Source organism: Jaculus jaculus, chromosome 6, assembly GCF_020740685.1.
Source record: "Jaculus jaculus isolate mJacJac1 chromosome 6, mJacJac1.mat.Y.cur, whole genome shotgun sequence".
NCBI lineage: Eukaryota > Metazoa > Chordata > Mammalia > Rodentia > Dipodidae > Jaculus > Jaculus jaculus.
This window is the reverse complement of record NC_059107.1, coordinates 153,337,694-153,356,610: the sequence shown is the minus strand read 5'-3', so window position 1 is coordinate 153,356,610 and position 18,917 is coordinate 153,337,694. Positions and strand designations below refer to the sequence as shown.

Genomic DNA, 18,917 nt, shown 5'->3' with positions numbered 1-18,917 from the left:
AACTGGATTTAGAAAATTATCACATTAGTTATATATGTAGCTGCCTTCTCACATTCCACTAGTAACAACAGATGCTCACACAGGCAGTAAGTTAATGCCTAGAAAGACTGTGTCCTGGATTATCCCAAGCTCATGCCTATTAGCTCACAGCTCTCAGTGAAACCCCTTTCTTCCGCAAAACATTCCATTAAAACAATAAACTATGTGTTTTTTTTTTTATAGATCCACAGAGTAATGGCTTTAAAAGAAAGAAGCACACACAATTTATTAAAAAGAATGCTCACTGATCTCTTATTTTTCCTTCAATCTTTTGTTTCATGTGGATTCTTAATGGTCACCTTATGCAGCCCCTCCCATATTCTTTAAAAAAATTGTTTTTGTTTTTGAAAGAGAGAGAAAGAGACAGGGAGGGAGGGAGAGAATGTACACACCAAGGCCTTCAGCCACTGTAAATGAACTCCAGACACATGTGCCACTTTGTGCATTTGGCTTACATACATCCTGGGGAATTGAACTTGGGTCCTTTGGCTTTGCAGACAGACCCCTTTAACCACTAAGCCGTCTGTCAAGACCCTCCCCCACACCATATTCTTGACCTTACAGTGAGTTCTGTTAAGTGTAGTGGTTAAGAACTTTTCTTCTCAGGAGTTCATTCCATTGTTGAACTTGAGGCTTTCCATCATCCTATTCATTGTCACCCAGCTACATGACATTTTTTTACATAATCTTCCTGCTTATTAAAGAAAGAAATATACAGATTCTACATTTGTGTTTTCCCTCCAGCTTTATCAAAATCCTTGTGGTATAATTTGCCCTGGAAGGGACAAGTGTGTAGACAGAAAGTTCTGGTGAATCTGTTCTCACCCTTCTCCCAGGTGGACTGCTAAGGGTTGGGTTTGGTTCTAGGTAGGGCTTCCACTTAGGCTGGAGGAGTTAGGGAAGATTTGACATCTCTTCCCAGTCTCAGACAAAAGAACTCTGCTCTGACTTCTTTCCTTTTGATTTTATACAAAAGGAAATTACTTATTTCTAAACATGGTCAAAATGTTTTCTTTCAAGTCAAACTTTCAGACTTTCAAGTCACAAACATATCTGTGTGATTTTTCAATAAAATTGATAGGTAATGCTAACATGAAATATTTTCCATTATACTTAAAACTGAACTAACAGTGCATGTATTTCCAAAAGGCTTAGTTTGTTTTTCTTTTATTACCATTTTATAGATTTTAGTTTTCTTTTTATTTATTTTTTAATTTCTGTGTTCTGGCCATACCCAGGAGATCCGTCTGCTTTTGATTTCTCCTTTAAAAGTTACATGGTAAATTTTCTTTCTCATTCTTCTGAGATGGAAAAATTCAAAGACTATACAAATTTAAAAAATTAAAAACAAGTTTACGATGTTCATCTTACTGCTTGTTACTTATTACAGCCTGAGGCCAGACTAAAAAGGTGACAGTTCCTCGGCTCCCATATGTCATTATGATAAATGATGTCAGGGCAAGTAATGAATGTGTTAACCACAACATGCACTACAGACCGTTTGTAACTCACCTGGAGCTAAGGTGGCTGAGAAGTCTCCACTGTAACACTGGTATATTTAGATTGGGAACACGAGTGACTTATGGAGACTTGGGGGACAAAGAACCTCAATAGGAGTGTGTAGGGACCTGTGCTATCCAGGACCGCAACCCCTTTGCACATGGGGACTGTGACGTCCAAGCTGAGATGTGTGCAAGTGTCAGGTGCATTACAGGTTTCAAAGGTTTGGCACAGAATGACTCTTGACCACCTCATTAATGATGATCTTATATTGGTGCTACATTTAATTGATAATATATTGTATATGTTGTATAAATAAATCACATTGATTTCATCTGTTTCTATTATTTTAATATAATGATTAGAAAGTTTTAAATTATATGTGTGACTCACATATTTCTTTTGTATAGTACTGTACTAAACAAATGTGACCTCATCATTGTTTAATGAAATACAAGGTTACCTTTTTTTTATTAATGTGATGAGTTCAGATAAAAATTCATCTCCTTACATATCTGAAATATGTCTTCTGGCTAAGAACTTGAGAGTACATTTATTACAGGTTATGTAATGTATTTGTTATATATTATGCTTGTGTAGATTATTAATTTCAATATTCAATACATGGTATGATTATTCTAAATGGCATAAGTAAAATGTGTTAAATTTAAATGTACCTCCACTTTTTTTAAAGCAAATAACAACTTGATATCAGATTTCTAAGAAAAAATAAACATTCAAACATAATTTCATAGAAGCAGAGTTTTCTATAATTTTTAAGCCCAGATGAGCTATGATTATCATTAGCACAGTTCATGGCATCTTTCCTAAAATGCTAAATTTTATTGAAGAAGTAGTACATTAAAATTTTTAAGCTTTGAGTTAATATTATTAAAAAGAAAATGTAAATGTGATATAAGGAAGTGTAACGTTTGGGTGGATGAAAATCACCTTGTTTAAAAAGTTTTGGGATGAGAAGGGTACTTAAGAATAATACTCTAAAAATATTTGGCACACCTCTTACCTTCTTAATCATGGACTTTAATTCTGAGAGGTATGTATTTCTTTACCTTTGCTTCTGAAAAATTGACCGTAGATTTGGTGGCTAAAAGCCATACTTTTCTAGTCTGGAGGTAAGGAGTCTACAGTGGGTCTCACTGGCTGTCATGAAGGGCCTGTGTTGCCTCAGAAGGCTCCGTAGTAGATCATCTGCTCCCTCCCCTTTCTGAATTTCTGGAGGCTGTTCAAGACCAACATGGACAGTTTGACCTTCTCCTGAGCTTCTGCCCTCTGATCGGCCTCTCTCCTTCCCCTTTTCACTTATAAGACTAAGGGCTTGTGTTGGGTCTACCCACATTATCCAGGTTAATCTTCCTATCTTGAGTTAATTTAATTTAATCACATCTTCACAATCCCATTTTCAGCATAAAAAAAGTGACAAATTTTTGGGCTGCAGGGATAGGACTGGAAGAACTTGGGGTGGGGCATCACTGCACTGCCACAGGTCAGTCTGTCTTCAAAGGAAAGAAAGACATCACACTTCCACTATGCTTATATATATGTCAGAATCCCAGAGCATCAGCCAACCAGGCCATCTTCCTCTGTGACCCTAGGGAGAGATGTTTGGAAAGACTGCTTTCTATGGACATCTTTGGTACCTTTATTAACATTTCCTTTGGCATAGAAGCACTTCTCAATATAAAAATATAAAATATATAAAATATAAAATATAAAAAGCAAGGGCTAACATGGCTGGACATGGTGGCACACACCTTTAATCCCAGCATTTGGGAGGTAGAGGTAGGTGGATTGTTATTAAGTTCGAGGCTAGCCTGAGACTACATAGTGAATTTCAGGTCAGCCTAGGTGGGTCCTACCTCCAAGAAAGAAAAAAAAAAAATCATTAGAAAGTGTGGTTCCCAGATAAGATCATTATTGAGAAAAATCTCAGAGATGTATTAATGTTAAACTTTGTCATTTGCTGACCAGAAAGCAAAACATATAACCTGTCCCGTAGTCTTTTGGATTCAGCTGTTATGTCACTGGTGTGTCACCAACACGTTCTGAAGGGAAGATTCTAAAAGACTTCACAATTGGATTTCAGAAAGAAAATTAGGGCGAGCACACTAATAGAGCTTACTTAGTGTGCTTAGACTCAGAAAGCTGTGTTCTGCTCCTCTTAACATTCACTGTATATCCTTGCATGTTTCACTTCACTTAACTGTTTCTTTACCTTTGAAATGAACCCAGCAGATGTCTCTGCTACCACATAAGAGGACAAGTGTGTGCTGTTTACATTGGAATGTAGTTCCATGTAAACAGTAAACAGTCACAGTGCTAAAGCCACATCAGTTCATGGTAACTCGGATAATTTATATTTAATTAGTTTAACCCAAGGCATAAAATTTATGACTAAGAGTTGCAATACAATCTAATTCCTCTGAAGTGAGATATGAAAACTCATCACTTTGCATAACTTTCTTAAAATAGGCTAACCTCTCCTACTGGGCAATCTCAGGTTGGAGAATTGGTGATTTGTCTTTAGCAGATGCTAGCACAAGTGACCACTGTGACTTGCCTTGTGTGTCTTGAGGTGTCAAGGTAGATACACATTGATACCAAATTTGTTCCTGAAAATATTTTCCTATTGATATTTTCAACAAAGGCTTACCTTCTTTCAAAAACTATTAGCTAAAATTACCCATAATATTCCAGTATAATAAACATACATTTAAATTTTTTTTTGTCAGCTAAAACTTTGCCCCCATTGGATATTTGTAGTGATATACAAATTGTGGGTAGAGATTATCCACTAGAATCCTCCAAACACCACCACCTGTAACATCATTTAGAGTGCTGAATGATCCTGTCCTTAAATGAACATTGCTTTTATATGAGCAGTGCACACTGTTTACCATGTCTCACGAAGCAAGACGCTTGGTTCTCTGACCCTGGGAAATTCAAAAAGTGCCAGAGGGACAACAAAGCTATTAGAAAGTGACTGCAGAAAATCTCAAGACATTTCCACTCTGCAGATGTGAATAGCTGTAGATACTGGTTACACAGTGGCTGGATAACAGCAAAGCCCCTAGGATAAAACAAATGGGGTGCATTATGGAACAGGATCTAAGTATAGGATCCATCCTCACACTGAAAGCAGTATGCTGATGTGTACAGGAGAGTAGGGTAACTCCCTCCTCTCTTGCTTTGTCTGCTTGATGAACTGAACTTCCACACTGCTTTTGTAGCTGCTATGGGGACAGACTAAATTAAACCAAATTCATTGTGCCAGCTTGCATTATATTATGGCATTTTCCTATTGAAGAGGATATAATGGATGTCTCTAATGTAGATCTCATTCCCATTACCTGTTGAAAAAGTATTCCTTTTTCCCCTCATATGGACAGTCACTAACTGAACAGTAGATATAGACATCAACAGATGTGTGATGTAGGCAAATTTGGGATGGCAATTTTATGGAAATCAGTCATGCACACTTTTCCTGTAAAGTGCCAATGTGTTAATTTTAAGTTGGCCTTAAATAAAAATCATATACTTGACTGTTGCTTAATGATAGTTTCACTTGCTTGCATATCTGATACTTAGAGAATTATACATCGTTTGTTCAGTGACAAGTAACAGGTAAAGGGGCACTAAAATAATTAGATCTAAAAAAATCTCATTATATGATAATTAATCTTGAATGTTAAGAGTTCATATAGCTGTTAGTGGAAAAAATTAGATTTGCACTATGGGAGTCAGTTCCTTTAGGGACATGTACAACGTGAATTGAGAAACGGGACATTTAAAAAATGTTCAGATTCTTTATTGAGTAGTTTGACCCGAGTAACTCAATGCCTTAATCTTGGTCTGGCCTCATATGCTCTGTATTTTTATTTTACTGTTGTTATTGTTGATTAAATTGCTGTTAGAATTATTACAATTCTTTATCCTCTTAGTGGGTTTAATTTCCCTTTACAAAAAAAAAAATATGCATGGATCACAAATGTGGCTTTGGGAGAGTATTGCTGAACTGTTGCCAATGTGAGTTTCATACTGTGATGTAAAGTATTTACTTGGATGTAACGATGTGCATGTTTTCCCTCTCCCGCCGCATGCAGGGATTCGGGTTCGTAACTTTCGAGAATAGTGCTGATGCAGACAGGGCCAGGGAGAAATTACACGGCACCGTGGTAGAGGGCCGTAAAATCGAGGTGCATGTCTTCAATAATTCAATTTCTTGTGTATATTTTATTTCTTTTTTTGTATTGCCTCACTTATTTCACATTGGAGCCCTATCCTGTTTGTGTGTGCACACTTGTCTGTGTGTGTGTATCTCTGTTTTCCACCTTCTTGCACTCAGCTATACTAGTAACAACTTCTGTCTGCCTCCCCCAGCCCCCACTTTGTTTTAGTTGTTTTGGGTTTAATTTGGGGATGTATGTGTTTACTTGTTTATTTACTTTTTTCCTCTTCCAAGTGTTCATCCTTCTGCTCTCTTGTTTTTGTTTGTTTGTTTGTTTGTTTGTCTTTTTCTTTTTGCTTCAGTTTGCAAGACTCTGAACTCCTATGATTAGGCTTAAGCAGAACTAACTTTAGAAGTGTCTAAAAACTAGCTTGTAACATTGTGTTTGTAATGAATCAGGACCAGCCAATACCCTCTTCCTCTTGGAGGCCAGTTCGCCTCCATGTGCCTGTGAGCGATCAGCACAGAATAGACCTTCAAAGGTTGTGGGAGGGAGGAGTAGCTAACTTTCCTTAATACCAAAATTTTGGCAGTTGATCTTAACTTGACAGATAGCACCCTCAGCAGAGGGTTGAGGGCTAGCTGGTACATATGCTGGGGCTGCAATTGAGTCAGCCCCTCGGGCTCCCCAGAGCTCTAGAGTAACTAATGCACTGAAGGTTAACTGGCTCCTTCCCCTTCCCAGTTTTTAAAAGAATTAAATATAAAAGCCACCATTTGAGTAAGATGTCTGCATATTTTGCTTTTTTCCCCCTTTCCAATGGTTTAGCATTTAGGGCCCTTCACTTGACTCACTCTTTCCATGGTAACTATACACAGTGCTGGCGATGGTGCCCGTTGGCGGTAAGTGAAATGAAAGCACTAGAGAAGAAGCTTTTCAAAATGTGATTACAAAACAATTAGATAGAGAAAGTCCATCTGCCATCTCACATTAACACTACAAATGTGATCTGACTTGTTGTCCCTCTCCCTTTCCTCCCTTTTATTTTCAATGCTGTGGGTGCTGTCGCCTGGACTTTGATGTACACATTGTTTTGTAGCAATCTGAGCTGTTTGATACTGACTTCATGGGGAGTTTTCCCTTGCACATCTTACTCAGAGTTACTGAACTCCAGTTTGGCTGGTTTTATTAATGCACTTCCTGCCCCAGCTTCCCTTCCCACTTTTCCTCTTTCCCAAACTACTGTTTGTAGTTCTTTCTTTGCCTGTGACACCTTCCCCCCCTCCCCCACCACCACATTGTTCTCTTTCCCCAGATCCTTGCTCTTGTCCTTTCCTGTTCTTCCCGCCCTCCCTTCTCTGTTCCAGCAGCTGTTTTCTCTTGCTGACTGGTAGTTTCTGATTGGTTTGGGCTGTTGTTTTGTTGTTTTTTTTTTTTTCTTTTCATTGCCTGGTTGTTTTCTGCTCTAGCAGCTGGTTCAAGCTCTTGCTCCATTCTAACCTTGCTTCTCACCTCTCCTTCCAAAGCTGTTTTTCTTTCTTCTCTCTCTGTGTGTGTGTTAACTGCATGCGCTCAGTCTCATCATTGTTGTCTCCATTCTTCCTTTGTAAATGTGAATTGTTGATATTATCTGGGATAAAACTAGAGTAAATGGAGTTTCAAGCTGTCCTCACACAGGAAGAAGGGCTTGTTATACAATCCAAATGACATTAAGATGTTTTTAATTCCAATTTTACCTAAAATTTGCCTTCATAATACAAATCTAGCACATTGTATATTCCAGAAAGGCACACAATAAGACATGCTGACAGCTGGCTGTGACGGCACTAGCCTGCCCTGTAATCACAGCACTCTGGAGGCTAAAGCAAGAGGATCACAAGTTCCAGGTTCATCTTGAGCTACCTAGTGAGACCTTGTCTCAAAAACAAACAAATAAAAAAAAAAGGAAGACATTTCTATGTTGTAAATGCTTTCAAGGTCGAGACAATATATAATTGAGTGCCACGGTGAGGCTTTGCCCTTCATAAGAGCTCCGGGACTGGCCTGCTCTATCCTGGCTTCCAGGTTTGGTTCCTCTTCTCTCCAGCTGCTCCATCTTTGTGGAAGACCTTCTTACCCTTGCATAGATAATGCCTGAAGCCATGTACTTTTGTAATAAGAGTGAAGAGGGCAATACAACAAAAGAAATAAAAACACTTTATTTTCATAGTTCCTTTAAGTACCTACTCTAAAGACTCCATTCTTAAATAAATAGACCACATAGTCTAGTAAATTCAGAATGTTCCTGAAGAGTGTCGACATGGGACTCTTAAGTTCCTATATTTATTTACTAATCCCAGACAGTGTAATCTTAGATAAACATCAAAAGAACAGAACATCAGGACAGGTGAAATGAATCAGGTTAGTTGTTCATTGTCCCCAAAATCTACTCGAGGGCCCGGGGCAAGCCTGTTGTAGTAATGAGAGTCAGCACTCACTTGCAGGCAGAGTTGTTCCTGTCTGCTTTTTCTTTAGTGTGCTGAGAGCTGCCAAAGACCTTGCACAAATACATATTTTCTTTGGAGTAGTGAATGGTAAAGAGCCCTGATTTTTCTGTTTGGAGACCAAGAAACTGCATTTTACTCTTGTTGGCCTCATTTAATAAGCACTTAAATTAAAATTCTGTGTATTAATATTAACTACCTAAATCAGTGCTATCATAAATTTACATTTTAAGTACTGTTGTGTGAACAACTTCACGTTCCCTAACGTGCACTTCTTCCCTGCCCCTCTTTTCTACATGTTATTTTAGGTGAATAACGCTACAGCACGTGTAATGACCAATAAAAAGATGGTCACACCGTATGCAAACGGTAAGAAATCACAAACTGCTTGGGGGCAGTGCTGTTTATTCTTCTATCAATACATGGGATTTCTGTAAAGTTCTAAGAATCTTTGTCTATTTCACTCTGAAGGCCATTTTTGTTTTGCTTTTATATATATATATATATATATATTTTTTTTAATTTATTTGAGAGAGGGAGAGAATGGGCACGCCAGGGCCTCCAGCCACTGCAAACAAACTCCAAATGTGTGCACCATCTTGTGCATCAGGCTTATGTGGGTCCTGGGAATAGAACCAAAGTTCTTTGGCTCTGCAGGCAAGCACCTTAACCACTAAGCCATCTCTCCAGCCCTGCTTTTTTAACTCCCATCAAAGCAAACCTCTTTACTTAGAAGAGTATTTTTTCTGTATATGCTTTTGCCTTGGAATGAAGCTAAGCTTTGTAGTTAGAGAGGTGCTGTGTTATCTTTAACTTTCATCTTCTACACAGTACAAACACACCATTGGTAGTTGCTATCAAACCAAATGGCAACCCTCTTCAGCCTTGGCTCCTTGTAACAGGTTTGAACTAACCACAGGTAACACCTTGACAGCCTACCAGGACCATTCCTCTAATTCCAGCTCGGATGAGTATGAGCTCCATGAGTGGGAATGTCTTAGTCACCTCTTGGTCTCCTTAGGGACTAGCTATAGTGGCCATGACAGGGGTGGAGGTAATAATCTTCTATTCCTTGATGACAAGTTATATAGTAAGTTTTGTAAAAATTTCTCCCCCAGCAGGAAATTTTCTATTAATTTGTCCTAATGAAAACAAGGCTTCATATCAGCTTTCAAATTTGAGATTCATGTTCTCTAAGTGAGATGACATGTTCTTTTAAACTGTAGTACTGTGGTGGTTTTGCAAACTGTTCTAAGCACCAGTTTAGGGAAGAATAAAGAGAAACTAAATGGGGTGGGTTGTGAGGTCTTCGCTTTTATTCACCTTTCCTTCCTTCTTCCTGTACAAGTTGGAACCTACTAGGCTAGAGTATGCCCTGTTGTGCTGGTAAGAAGTGCTATCATTCAGTTAGTATATATCCTATAAAGGTTTTTTTTGTTGTTTTTTTTTTTATTCCTGAGAACAGAGATCAAGGAAGAGGAAGACAGAGAAACAGTGACACAGAGAGAGGATGGGCATGCTAGGGCCTCTTGCCACTGTAAACAAACTCTAGATGCATGTGCTGCTTTGTGCGTGTGGCTTTGCTTAGGCACTGGGGAATTGAACTCAGGCCATCAGGCTCTGCAAGTAAGTGCTTTAGCCACTGAGCCATTTCCCATCCCCAAGATCTTCATTAAATATATTGAGCCTAGCTTTTACACAGTAATACTGAGCCTAGCTTTTTTTATACAGCTGATACAAGCTTGTGTCAGCAAAATTTTCATTTTCTCGACCTGTCTTAGTAGTATCACAGGATAGCACAAATTCCCATTTTACCTCTTGTTTTCCAATTTTTACTGCTGTTACAAAAGCAAGTTCTTATAGGCAAAAGCTTAATGTGAAATAAGAAGAGGTGGAGAAGCGTATCACATGTTCTATAGGCCCAGGGAAAATGGTGCAGTGTGACAGGACAAACGTCTAACTGGATTTCAGAAGACTGAATTCCACTTCTGGATTTAATGGTACATTGCTCTCTGACACTGGACCCATTTCTTGTCTGACATTACACTGATTCTTGTCTATAAATTGACACCTAGAATTTTAGAGCCAGAAGACTTTAGAAATTGTCAAAGCCTCATCTTCTCAAAGTATTAAAGGGGATGATGTTTAGGAAGTAATAGTGGAATTGCTAGGAAAGAAGGTGACTCTTGGGGATAGAACTCCAAATTAGTGTACAAGCCTGATAGTCAAGAAAACTGCTGCTGCTGCTGCTGCTGCTGCCTTAGAGATCTTAGTCAGGAAAGTATGCTGTGAGCCTTCTGGTGAGTCCTGAGCCAATATTTTCATTCACATTGGCTGAAATCACTTAATTGGCACAGAAGCATTGCACAGTATTTCTGTAATTTAGACTTATGATGGGATTTGAACTCAGGCTTTGCCAGAATTTCATGTAGAATAATGGAGACCACCATAAGTGTGTGCATGCATACATACATGCATGCATACATACATACATACATACATGACTACATTCATCAGAATGGGTAATTGGATTAAGAGCAAAATGGGGTTCCTGTTAAATAATGCTTGGGGCCATTAAAATCTGGTCCTTTCAGCTAGGTGTGGCGGCACACACCTTTAATCTTGGCACTTGGAAGGCAGCTGCTGGAAGATCATGAATTCCAGGTTACATAATCAGGATGCCATGACAAGGCCCTGTGTTGATTTTGAAAAAAGATACTGGTAATTTCAATTTCAGTTCAATAGAATTGGTCTTCTTGTTTTTCATAGCATAATCGTAACACAGTACTACAGAAAGAACAGCAGTCTTTCACAAAAGACCAGGTTATATTTGCTTATGTATAAAAGTTAGTAAATACTTACTGGTTAAAGTTTTTTTTTAATTTTTATTTATTTATTTATTTGAGAGCGACAGACACAGAGAGAAAGACAGATAGAGGGAGGGAGAGAGAGAATGGGCGCACCAGGGCTTCCAGCCTCTGCAAACAAACTCCAGACGCATGCGCCCCCCTGTGCATCTTGCTAACGTGGGACCTGGGGAACCGAGCCTCAAACTGGGGTCCTTAGGCTTCACAGGCAAGCGCTTAACCACTAAGCCATCTCTCCAGCCCTGGTTAAAGTTTTTATATGGGATTCTATCCACTTATTATTAGTGAATATATTATAATTATTATATAATATATTATTATTATAAATTATTAATGAGAAGTAGTATATTTTTCTGGCTTAAAAAAATTGCCAGCTGGGCATGGTGGCACACAACTTTAATACAGCATTCGGGAAGCAGAGATTGTCATGAGTTCGAGGCCAGCCTGTGCTAGAGTGAGAGTCTACCTTGAAAAAAAAAACTTGGCATATTTTTATAAATATAAAATGGAAGAAGCAAAATGGCTATTGTGTGGAAACACAATATTGTAGTAATTTAAATGTGTTCATTGCAAACTAACCCTGAGAAGTCAGGCACAAAAGCAAAAAAACATGCCTTCAATTTCATTATTATTACATGTCTTTCCTGCTTTAGTTGGTAGGCCCCGATGACAGGGATTTTCAGTTTGTCCAGAAACCTGCATGGTAAAAGTCCTGATCAAACTTGACTCATCAGAGGATACCTTGATGAAACAACTGGTAGAAATCAGAGTTTCAATGGCATAAAAAGAAAATGTGATGCTTGTGGTACCCAGCAACAAGTATTCTGGGTGCTTTCTTCTAAACTCAGAGCAATCATTTGAGTAGGGTTGTAAACACTACCAAACCCCAGGGTGTGCTTCTGTTGGTTTCTTTCCTCTGCTCATTCCCTCCATCTTCCTCCCTTCTTCTCAGTTTCTTTCTCTTTCTGTCTTCTCATTCCTACTCCAGGTACCACTGCCTACCTGCCTCAAGCTCCTCATTATTCCCTCAGCTGATTTCTATCTAAAGACAATGTTATTTCCCTCTCATAAACCTCTACCTGGTAAAAATAAGCCCAGAGCTGTGTGCAGCCATCTTAACATGGCATTGTTCACTCCGTGCCCTCACATAGTCTTGAATGTTCCTATTTTCTTTTCTGTTTTAGGTTGGAAATTAAGCCCAGTGGTTGGAGCTGTGTATGGACCTGAGTTATATGCAGGTAGTATGTAATGTTTCTGCACTGCTCAACAGCATCTTTGAGTTTTCTTTTTCCTTTCTTGTATAATCGTTTACATTTAATTTCTTTAATTACCAGCATCCAGCTTTCAAGCAGATGTGTCTCTAGGCAACGAGGCTGCTGTGCCCTTGTCAGGAAGAGGGGGCATCAACACTTACATTCCTCTAATCAGTAAGTAGCCTATATTAAGCTGCCATGGTTTTGACTGTTCCACTGAACAGGGTATGCTAGTGTGACACATAACTGAACAGGAAGGGTAGTAAATACTACCGTGGTTCCAAGTTCTATTTACCCTGTGCTGGAATTTTCCTAACCAAATGTTAAGATTGCCACAAAACCAAAATGACTAGAAAGTGTATAGAGGATGACCATGTGATGGATATTCTAGTCTGTACTGGATTGATAATAAGGAAAACAATGATGTGAGCATGTGTGTGCAACATTACCCACGCCTCTGCTCGTCCTCTGCACTTGTTCCCTCTAGTGCAGTATCGCATAAAAGTACCTCCAATGTCTCAACTCTATGTTTCAGATTAAAATATTTTAGAAAGAGGAATGAAATTGATGAATGTTTAAAGGCTCTTGTGTGCCTTAGAGGTTGGCACCATGTAAAAATACAGAAATTGGGCTGGAGAGATGGCTTAGCGGTTAAGCGCTTGCCTATGAAGCCTAAGGACCCCAGTTCGAGGCTCGGCTCCCTAGGTCCCACGTTAGCCAGATGCACAAGGGGGCGCACGCGTCTGGAGATCGTTTGCAGAGGCTGGAAGCCCTGGCGCGCCCATTCTCTCTCTCTCCCTCTATCTGTCTTTCTCTCTGTGTCTGTCGCTCTCAAATAAAAAAAAAAAAAATACAGAAATTCTTTTGAAGAACAGTTATTACATATATGTAATATTTGGAAACAAGAGCTAGTTAAGGAATTGATTTCAGAGGTCTGGAGAAATAGCTGAGCAGTTAAAGGCACTTGCTTGCAGAGCCTAATGGCCTAGGTACAATTCCTAGCACCCACCTAAAGCCAGATGCACAAAGTAGTGCATGCATCTGGAGTTCATTTGTAGTGGCAAGAGGCCCTAACATGTCCATTCTGTCTAACTCATTTGATCTCTCCCTCTTCTCTTTCCCTGTCTGTGCTTGCAAATAAAAATATTAGAAAATAAAATAAGTTTAATTTTAAAAAATAATTTTTATCAATTTGATTTAAACCACCCATAGGAATTAAGTCTCATTATGGTAGTTCTCAGAGCTTCTTACCTGTTTCTTATTAGCATGTACTGTAAAAGTAAAATGGGGAAGGAGCAGAGTAAATTCACTATGGTGCGTGATGAGTTAGGCATGAAGCCATTCCATTGGCCATGTTTGATTTCGTTCCATTTCTTTCCCACAGACCTAGGGTACAGGGTATATTGAGTAGTGTGGGTGCCATCTTTTGGAGAAAGACATGATGCCTGGTCCTTTCATCTTGTCCGTAATTATGTCACACGTTATGACTGTACCTGCTATTGAATGCAAGTTGAAATTTCTGTCATATTTTGGGTCTCCCTTTAGTTCCTGGCTTCCCTTACCCAACTGCAGCCACCACGGCAGCTGCTTTTAGAGGAGCCCATCTGAGGGGCAGAGGGCGGACAGTATACGGTGCGGTCCGAGCGGTACCTCCAACAGCCATCCCTGCCTACCCAGGGTAAGCACTGGATTCTAAAATCACTGTTTCTAAAATGAGAAGGAAAAAAAAGAATGCCATGACCCTCTCATAACTACTGGGACATTGCCATGAACATAGTAAATGTTCAGTGGATATTTTCAAATTAATGGATTAGATGACAAGAACCAAAATACACCATCAGCAGAATGTAACCAAATGTCAATTTGTTCTATAAATCTTCATTTTGGCCACCTTAAGCCTTCTTGGTGATGGCTTAAGACAGTAGCCAGACCGTCTTGTGTTTGCTAGCAGTGTGTTGGCATGGAGTTCACTCAGCAGCGCACGAATATGGATTAACATTACTGCAAAGAACCAAGAGAGGAGCTGGAGATTGTAGTACCAGACTGCATCTGCTGCACTCACTCTTCTCACCATCCCTTGCCTGGGCAGAGGCCTGCACATGCGCTCTTCCCACGGTCTCACCGCCTGGGTGGTGAGCAGCAGTGCTAGTTACCCACAATGGATTTGCTTTCTTTGTAGGAAACAGATTAAAAAGGTTATTTCAAAGATGAATCAAGTCCAACTGAATCAAGGAAGAAAGGGAGGAGAAGTAGGAGGAATTAAGCTGCAGTTGGCTTGTGAGTGATGATAAACAGCTAATGTAGCTGAGCGCCCGTCCTGTGATTTTTGAGTGGAGGGTGTCTCATGCAGTGGAATGATTCCATAGCAACAAATAAATCCTTTGTTTTCAAAAGGGGACAAGGAGGGAAGGTGACAGGTTTGTTTCAGTTGTTTCTCCGTGTCAGCCTAGCAGGTTTATTTTCACAAACCGTGGACTTCACTAATTCAGTTGTACAAGGACTTTGTCTCTTCAGAGATTTGACATTTTGCTTCTTTATCTTTTCTCTGCCTGGGACAGGGGGTTGTTTTTTTTGTTTTGTTTTGGTTTGATTTGGTTTTGGTTTTGGGGATTTTGTGTTGTTGGGTTTTTGTTTCTCTTTTTTTATGTTTTTTTTTATATATATATTCTTATGGAAGTATGTAGATAGTGGCAGAAAGATCAGTTAGCTGCTGCTTAGTTAAAACATAAAGGGAAAGAGCATGTCTCCTTTCTAACAGAAAATTGGCTTCCCCTGGAGGTGTACTAATTCAACATTCATTCATTCATAGACCAATGGACATACCATTAGGAGTCCTCCATGCCACAGAATTAAAGCATTTTTATTAGACAAGGCAAGTATGCATGTTGAAGTGGGCAGACTCCAAAAGATACTGCAAGGGAACTGCTTCAGAAAATAACTTTCGTTTGCAATTTATAGATATTTAAATCCCATGCATTCCATCATCTCCATCTTCTGCCATGACTTGCTTTTAATTTTATCCTTTTTTGTCTTAACTTGACCTTTGACCTTCAACCTCTGACATCTCTTTTTGAAGAAGCAAATTAAAGACATAGTTTTGTTTCAAGAAATATTTGAGTGAAACAAAAATTAATCTTTTGAAAGTTCTTAGTGCTAGGAAGATCGCTCATAAGGTGTCTTCCATTGAAATCCAAGAGTGTTTACTGTCACATTTGCAGAGAGAGAGTGTTCAGAGAAACATGGGACTACCTTGTTTTATAAATTTCTTGAGTTGACCTTATAAAGTGGTTGAATTCATTCCTGCCCAGTGTAGGTCATTTCAATATATTGTACAAACTTGAGAGCCCATTTTCTGCCAAATCCATGTCAGGTATATATTTTTAAAGGTATTTTATCTTTCATGTCTAATCACATCAATTTCTGTGCATTACATTGAACACTGATTTCCCATGATTTCTTTTTTATTAACTAAACCACCTGTTTACATGGAAGATGGCAAGGAATAAGTCCAGTATTTTATGGGGAATGGCCTAGAATTGCTTTTCAGCCTAGTAAACTAATTTCATCATTAATCACTGTGCTCTAGCCCTCCTCCAGAGGAGGCATTTGATCTGAGGAATGTTGAAATTCCTCTAGAATTTGTGTGATATTTAGGTGAATATTCCCATTAAGTGATTTGACTTTGGGTAAAATGTATTCGGGTTTTTAATACCAACACTCTTCTTCGTAGAAGGAATATTTTTAAATCTTTGCCTCTATTCCCTGACTGAAGCTGATAGTTAGTCCATTCCCACCGGCCTCCGTGCTCTGTCTGCCACCCTTCTCCTTACAAGCAAAAACACACTGGAGAGGCAGATTCCTTTCCATTATCAGATTGTAAAGCAAGTGGAGACTAAACATGGATAGTGCCAGCTAACTAGGCATCAAAGACAAGTTTGATTTGCCTGCTGTGTAGTATTAAAGCATAACATGGGGCATTGTAAAATGTGAACATAAACACCTGTAAATACGAGAAAACATCATTGGAAATAGAATTCAGAGTATCAACTGCCTCTAGGCAACAAGTTATTTCATAGTCAAGTTGGAAATAGATTTGATAACCCTACTTGCAAGCTTATTTATTATAATAGAAAAAATAAGGATGAGCTGGGCATGATGGCACACACCTTTACTCCCAGCACTTGTGAAGGAAGAGATAGGATTGCCAGGAGTTTGAGACCAGCCTGAGACTACCTAGTGAATTCCAGGTCAGCCTGGGCCAGAGTGAGACTCTATGGGGGGAGAGGGAGAAAGGTGAAAATTTCCATATTGTTTAGTTGAATAAGCAATAAACAGGTCATGCAATGTAATACAGCCAAATCTTGACCTAACAAACATGAAAAAGAAAGTTTTACCTTTTGTCTCTAGTACTGTTTCATAGCTTTTGCTCCCAAAATAACATTTGGGGGAGGGGATCTGTATGTACAGAACACCTCAGAAAGGGGTAAGACCTATTGTTTAAAAACAGTAGTGCCGTGCTGCTTAAGAGCGCGGCTTCAGAGGAAAGAAGGCTCCTGTGTTTTCTGCTTGACACTCATCAGACAGAAAAGTAATTCTTCCAGCTCCCAGCTCAGTTTTAACATTTTAAATAAGACAAGATGATCCTTAGGAATGCCCAGAACTTCAGCTATCAATTGTAATTTTCAGAATTCCATGAATACTTTTTTGACTAAAAAAGAGCCCTTAAAATCTTCCAGTTACTCCCACTCTGGATTATATTGTTACTATCTGGGATCCCCACTGCATCTTTCAATTCTCAGACCTTGGACCAATCACCTTAACCTGTAGCTCATTATCTCTGCTTGTGAAAGCAATGCATTGTGGGTATTTTGGTTGTTTTTTTTTTCTTTTTGTTTTTTCTTTTTTTGTTTTTTGTTTTTTTAATTACATTTCTCTGTTTACTTTGGTCAAAATTGATTGACTTGTTTTTCCGAGGTGTTGCATTGGTTCTTAAAAATGCTGAATAATAATACTTTGCATGCTTGTGTGATCAGCCAAATCTTATCGCATGTCTAATGTGCAGGGGAAAAAGCAGGTGATGTATGGATATCAGGGAAAAACTGTGTTTTACTCTGAACCTGAAAACAACTACTAAGCACCCTTTACAACATTCTTTATATGGAGGTCCTGCCCTAATAGAATCCTTGAGGTTCACTTTTTTTTAATGTTAAACCTTCCATACTCCCATTTTTTATAAGGTCATTAAACAAATTCATCTTAGAGCAAGCTTGCATTTAAAAGCAATCCAGATTAAAAGAAAAAAAGTTAATCTCCCCTATCCAGCAGATTTTGGACCATATATAAGACCCTGTGTTCATCTTAACAAAGTGACCAGGTGTCAGGAGCCACTCCAGTTTTGTGAGTCCTTAGCTCCCTGTATGTCTGGAACTGTGTATGCATGTGTATACTTGAACATTTTATCACTGACTTGTCACAGCCCCAAGTCCAAGTCACAGATTCATACATCACCTGCCTGTGTAGAGCGCATGTGCATGCTGCCGTCCTCAATAACCGGAATGTGTTTCTGTTCTTTTGTTTTTTTTTTTTGTTTTTTTTTTTTTGTTTTGTTTTTGTGTGGATTTTCTGCAGTGTGGTTTACCAGGACGGATTTTACGGTGCTGAACTCTATGTAAGTACACACACTGGGGCCTTTTAGACCCCATTCCCTGACAAGCCAGCCTTTTTTTTTCTGTTTCTTTAGTTTGTTTTGTTATTTTGTTTTCCGTTTTTTTAAAAAATATATGATTTAACTTTTATTTCCTTTTTCCTTGTGGATATATATATATTTATATATTTAAGAATGCAAGCATGCTTCTCTGCCACTGCGCTTGCCCCTGGGTGCAAATACTAAGCCTTTGGGTCTCCTGATCATTGCTAGGGTCAGTCTACTGGACGTATTCTTTTCCCTTCCCTATGACCACGGGTATTCTGGAGCTCTTAATTCTGAGATAATCAGCAGGTTTAAAGTCTTTAACACTGTTGAGTCATTTGCATACATGAACACTAGGAGAGGCCAAGTCTTACCATCTTTTCCCTTTTCTGCTTCTCTGTTCATGTCACATTCTTCTCCAGATCATTCAGAGCACTGATTTACATAATGGCAGTAAGGCTTTCGAACTGTTGCTTTCTAATTTTACATACTTAGAATGACCATAAACCTGGAAGAGGGACATCAGAAAATGACACCAGTAGAGAGGGTATAGTAATTAGAGGGTGCCAAATACTCGGTGCCGAAAACTTCTCTTTACACCAAAGTCTGCAACAGGGCAGCTCTTTCTTGGGAGACAACAGGGGAAACCAGTAGCGTAATTAGCAGCCTAGACTCCTGCACTCATTCGGTTATCATGTGAGATTTGTGGACACATGCCACTAGCTACATGACATTTAACCCATTACTCATCTAGCTGTAGCTAAAGTCCCATGTTGTGTTGGCCACGTATTATTTTAAAAATGGACAAAGTGACCTAACGGTCATACAGTCTGAGTTTCGAAGTCTTAAGATCTCTCCACATGGTCTTTTTGTGATTGCAAGCTTAATGTAGATACCCT

General features: G+C 39.0%; 1 protein-coding gene across 27 annotated transcripts in view; it reads left to right on the top strand.

Moving 5' to 3' along the window:
• Nucleotides 1-18,917, top strand: part of Rbfox2 (RNA binding fox-1 homolog 2) — a 277,312-nt gene that overhangs the window by 241,708 nt on the left and 16,687 nt on the right. For 12 of the 27 annotated variants that reach the window (XM_045153026.1, XM_045153008.1, XM_045153001.1 and 9 more), the window contains 6 exons: nt 5,661-5,753; nt 8,518-8,578; nt 12,261-12,314; nt 12,411-12,503; nt 13,863-14,007; nt 17,958-17,997. In XM_045153026.1, coding sequence (XP_045008961.1) covers nt 5,661-5,753; nt 8,518-8,578; nt 12,261-12,314; nt 12,411-12,503; nt 13,863-14,007; nt 17,958-17,997 — 486 coding nt within the window. The remainder of the gene's footprint in view (nt 1-5,660; nt 5,754-8,517; nt 8,579-12,260; nt 12,315-12,410; nt 12,504-13,862; nt 14,008-17,957; nt 17,998-18,917) is intronic. The other 15 variants (XM_045153009.1, XM_045153004.1, XM_004650264.2 and 12 more) reach the window with 6 other exon arrangements.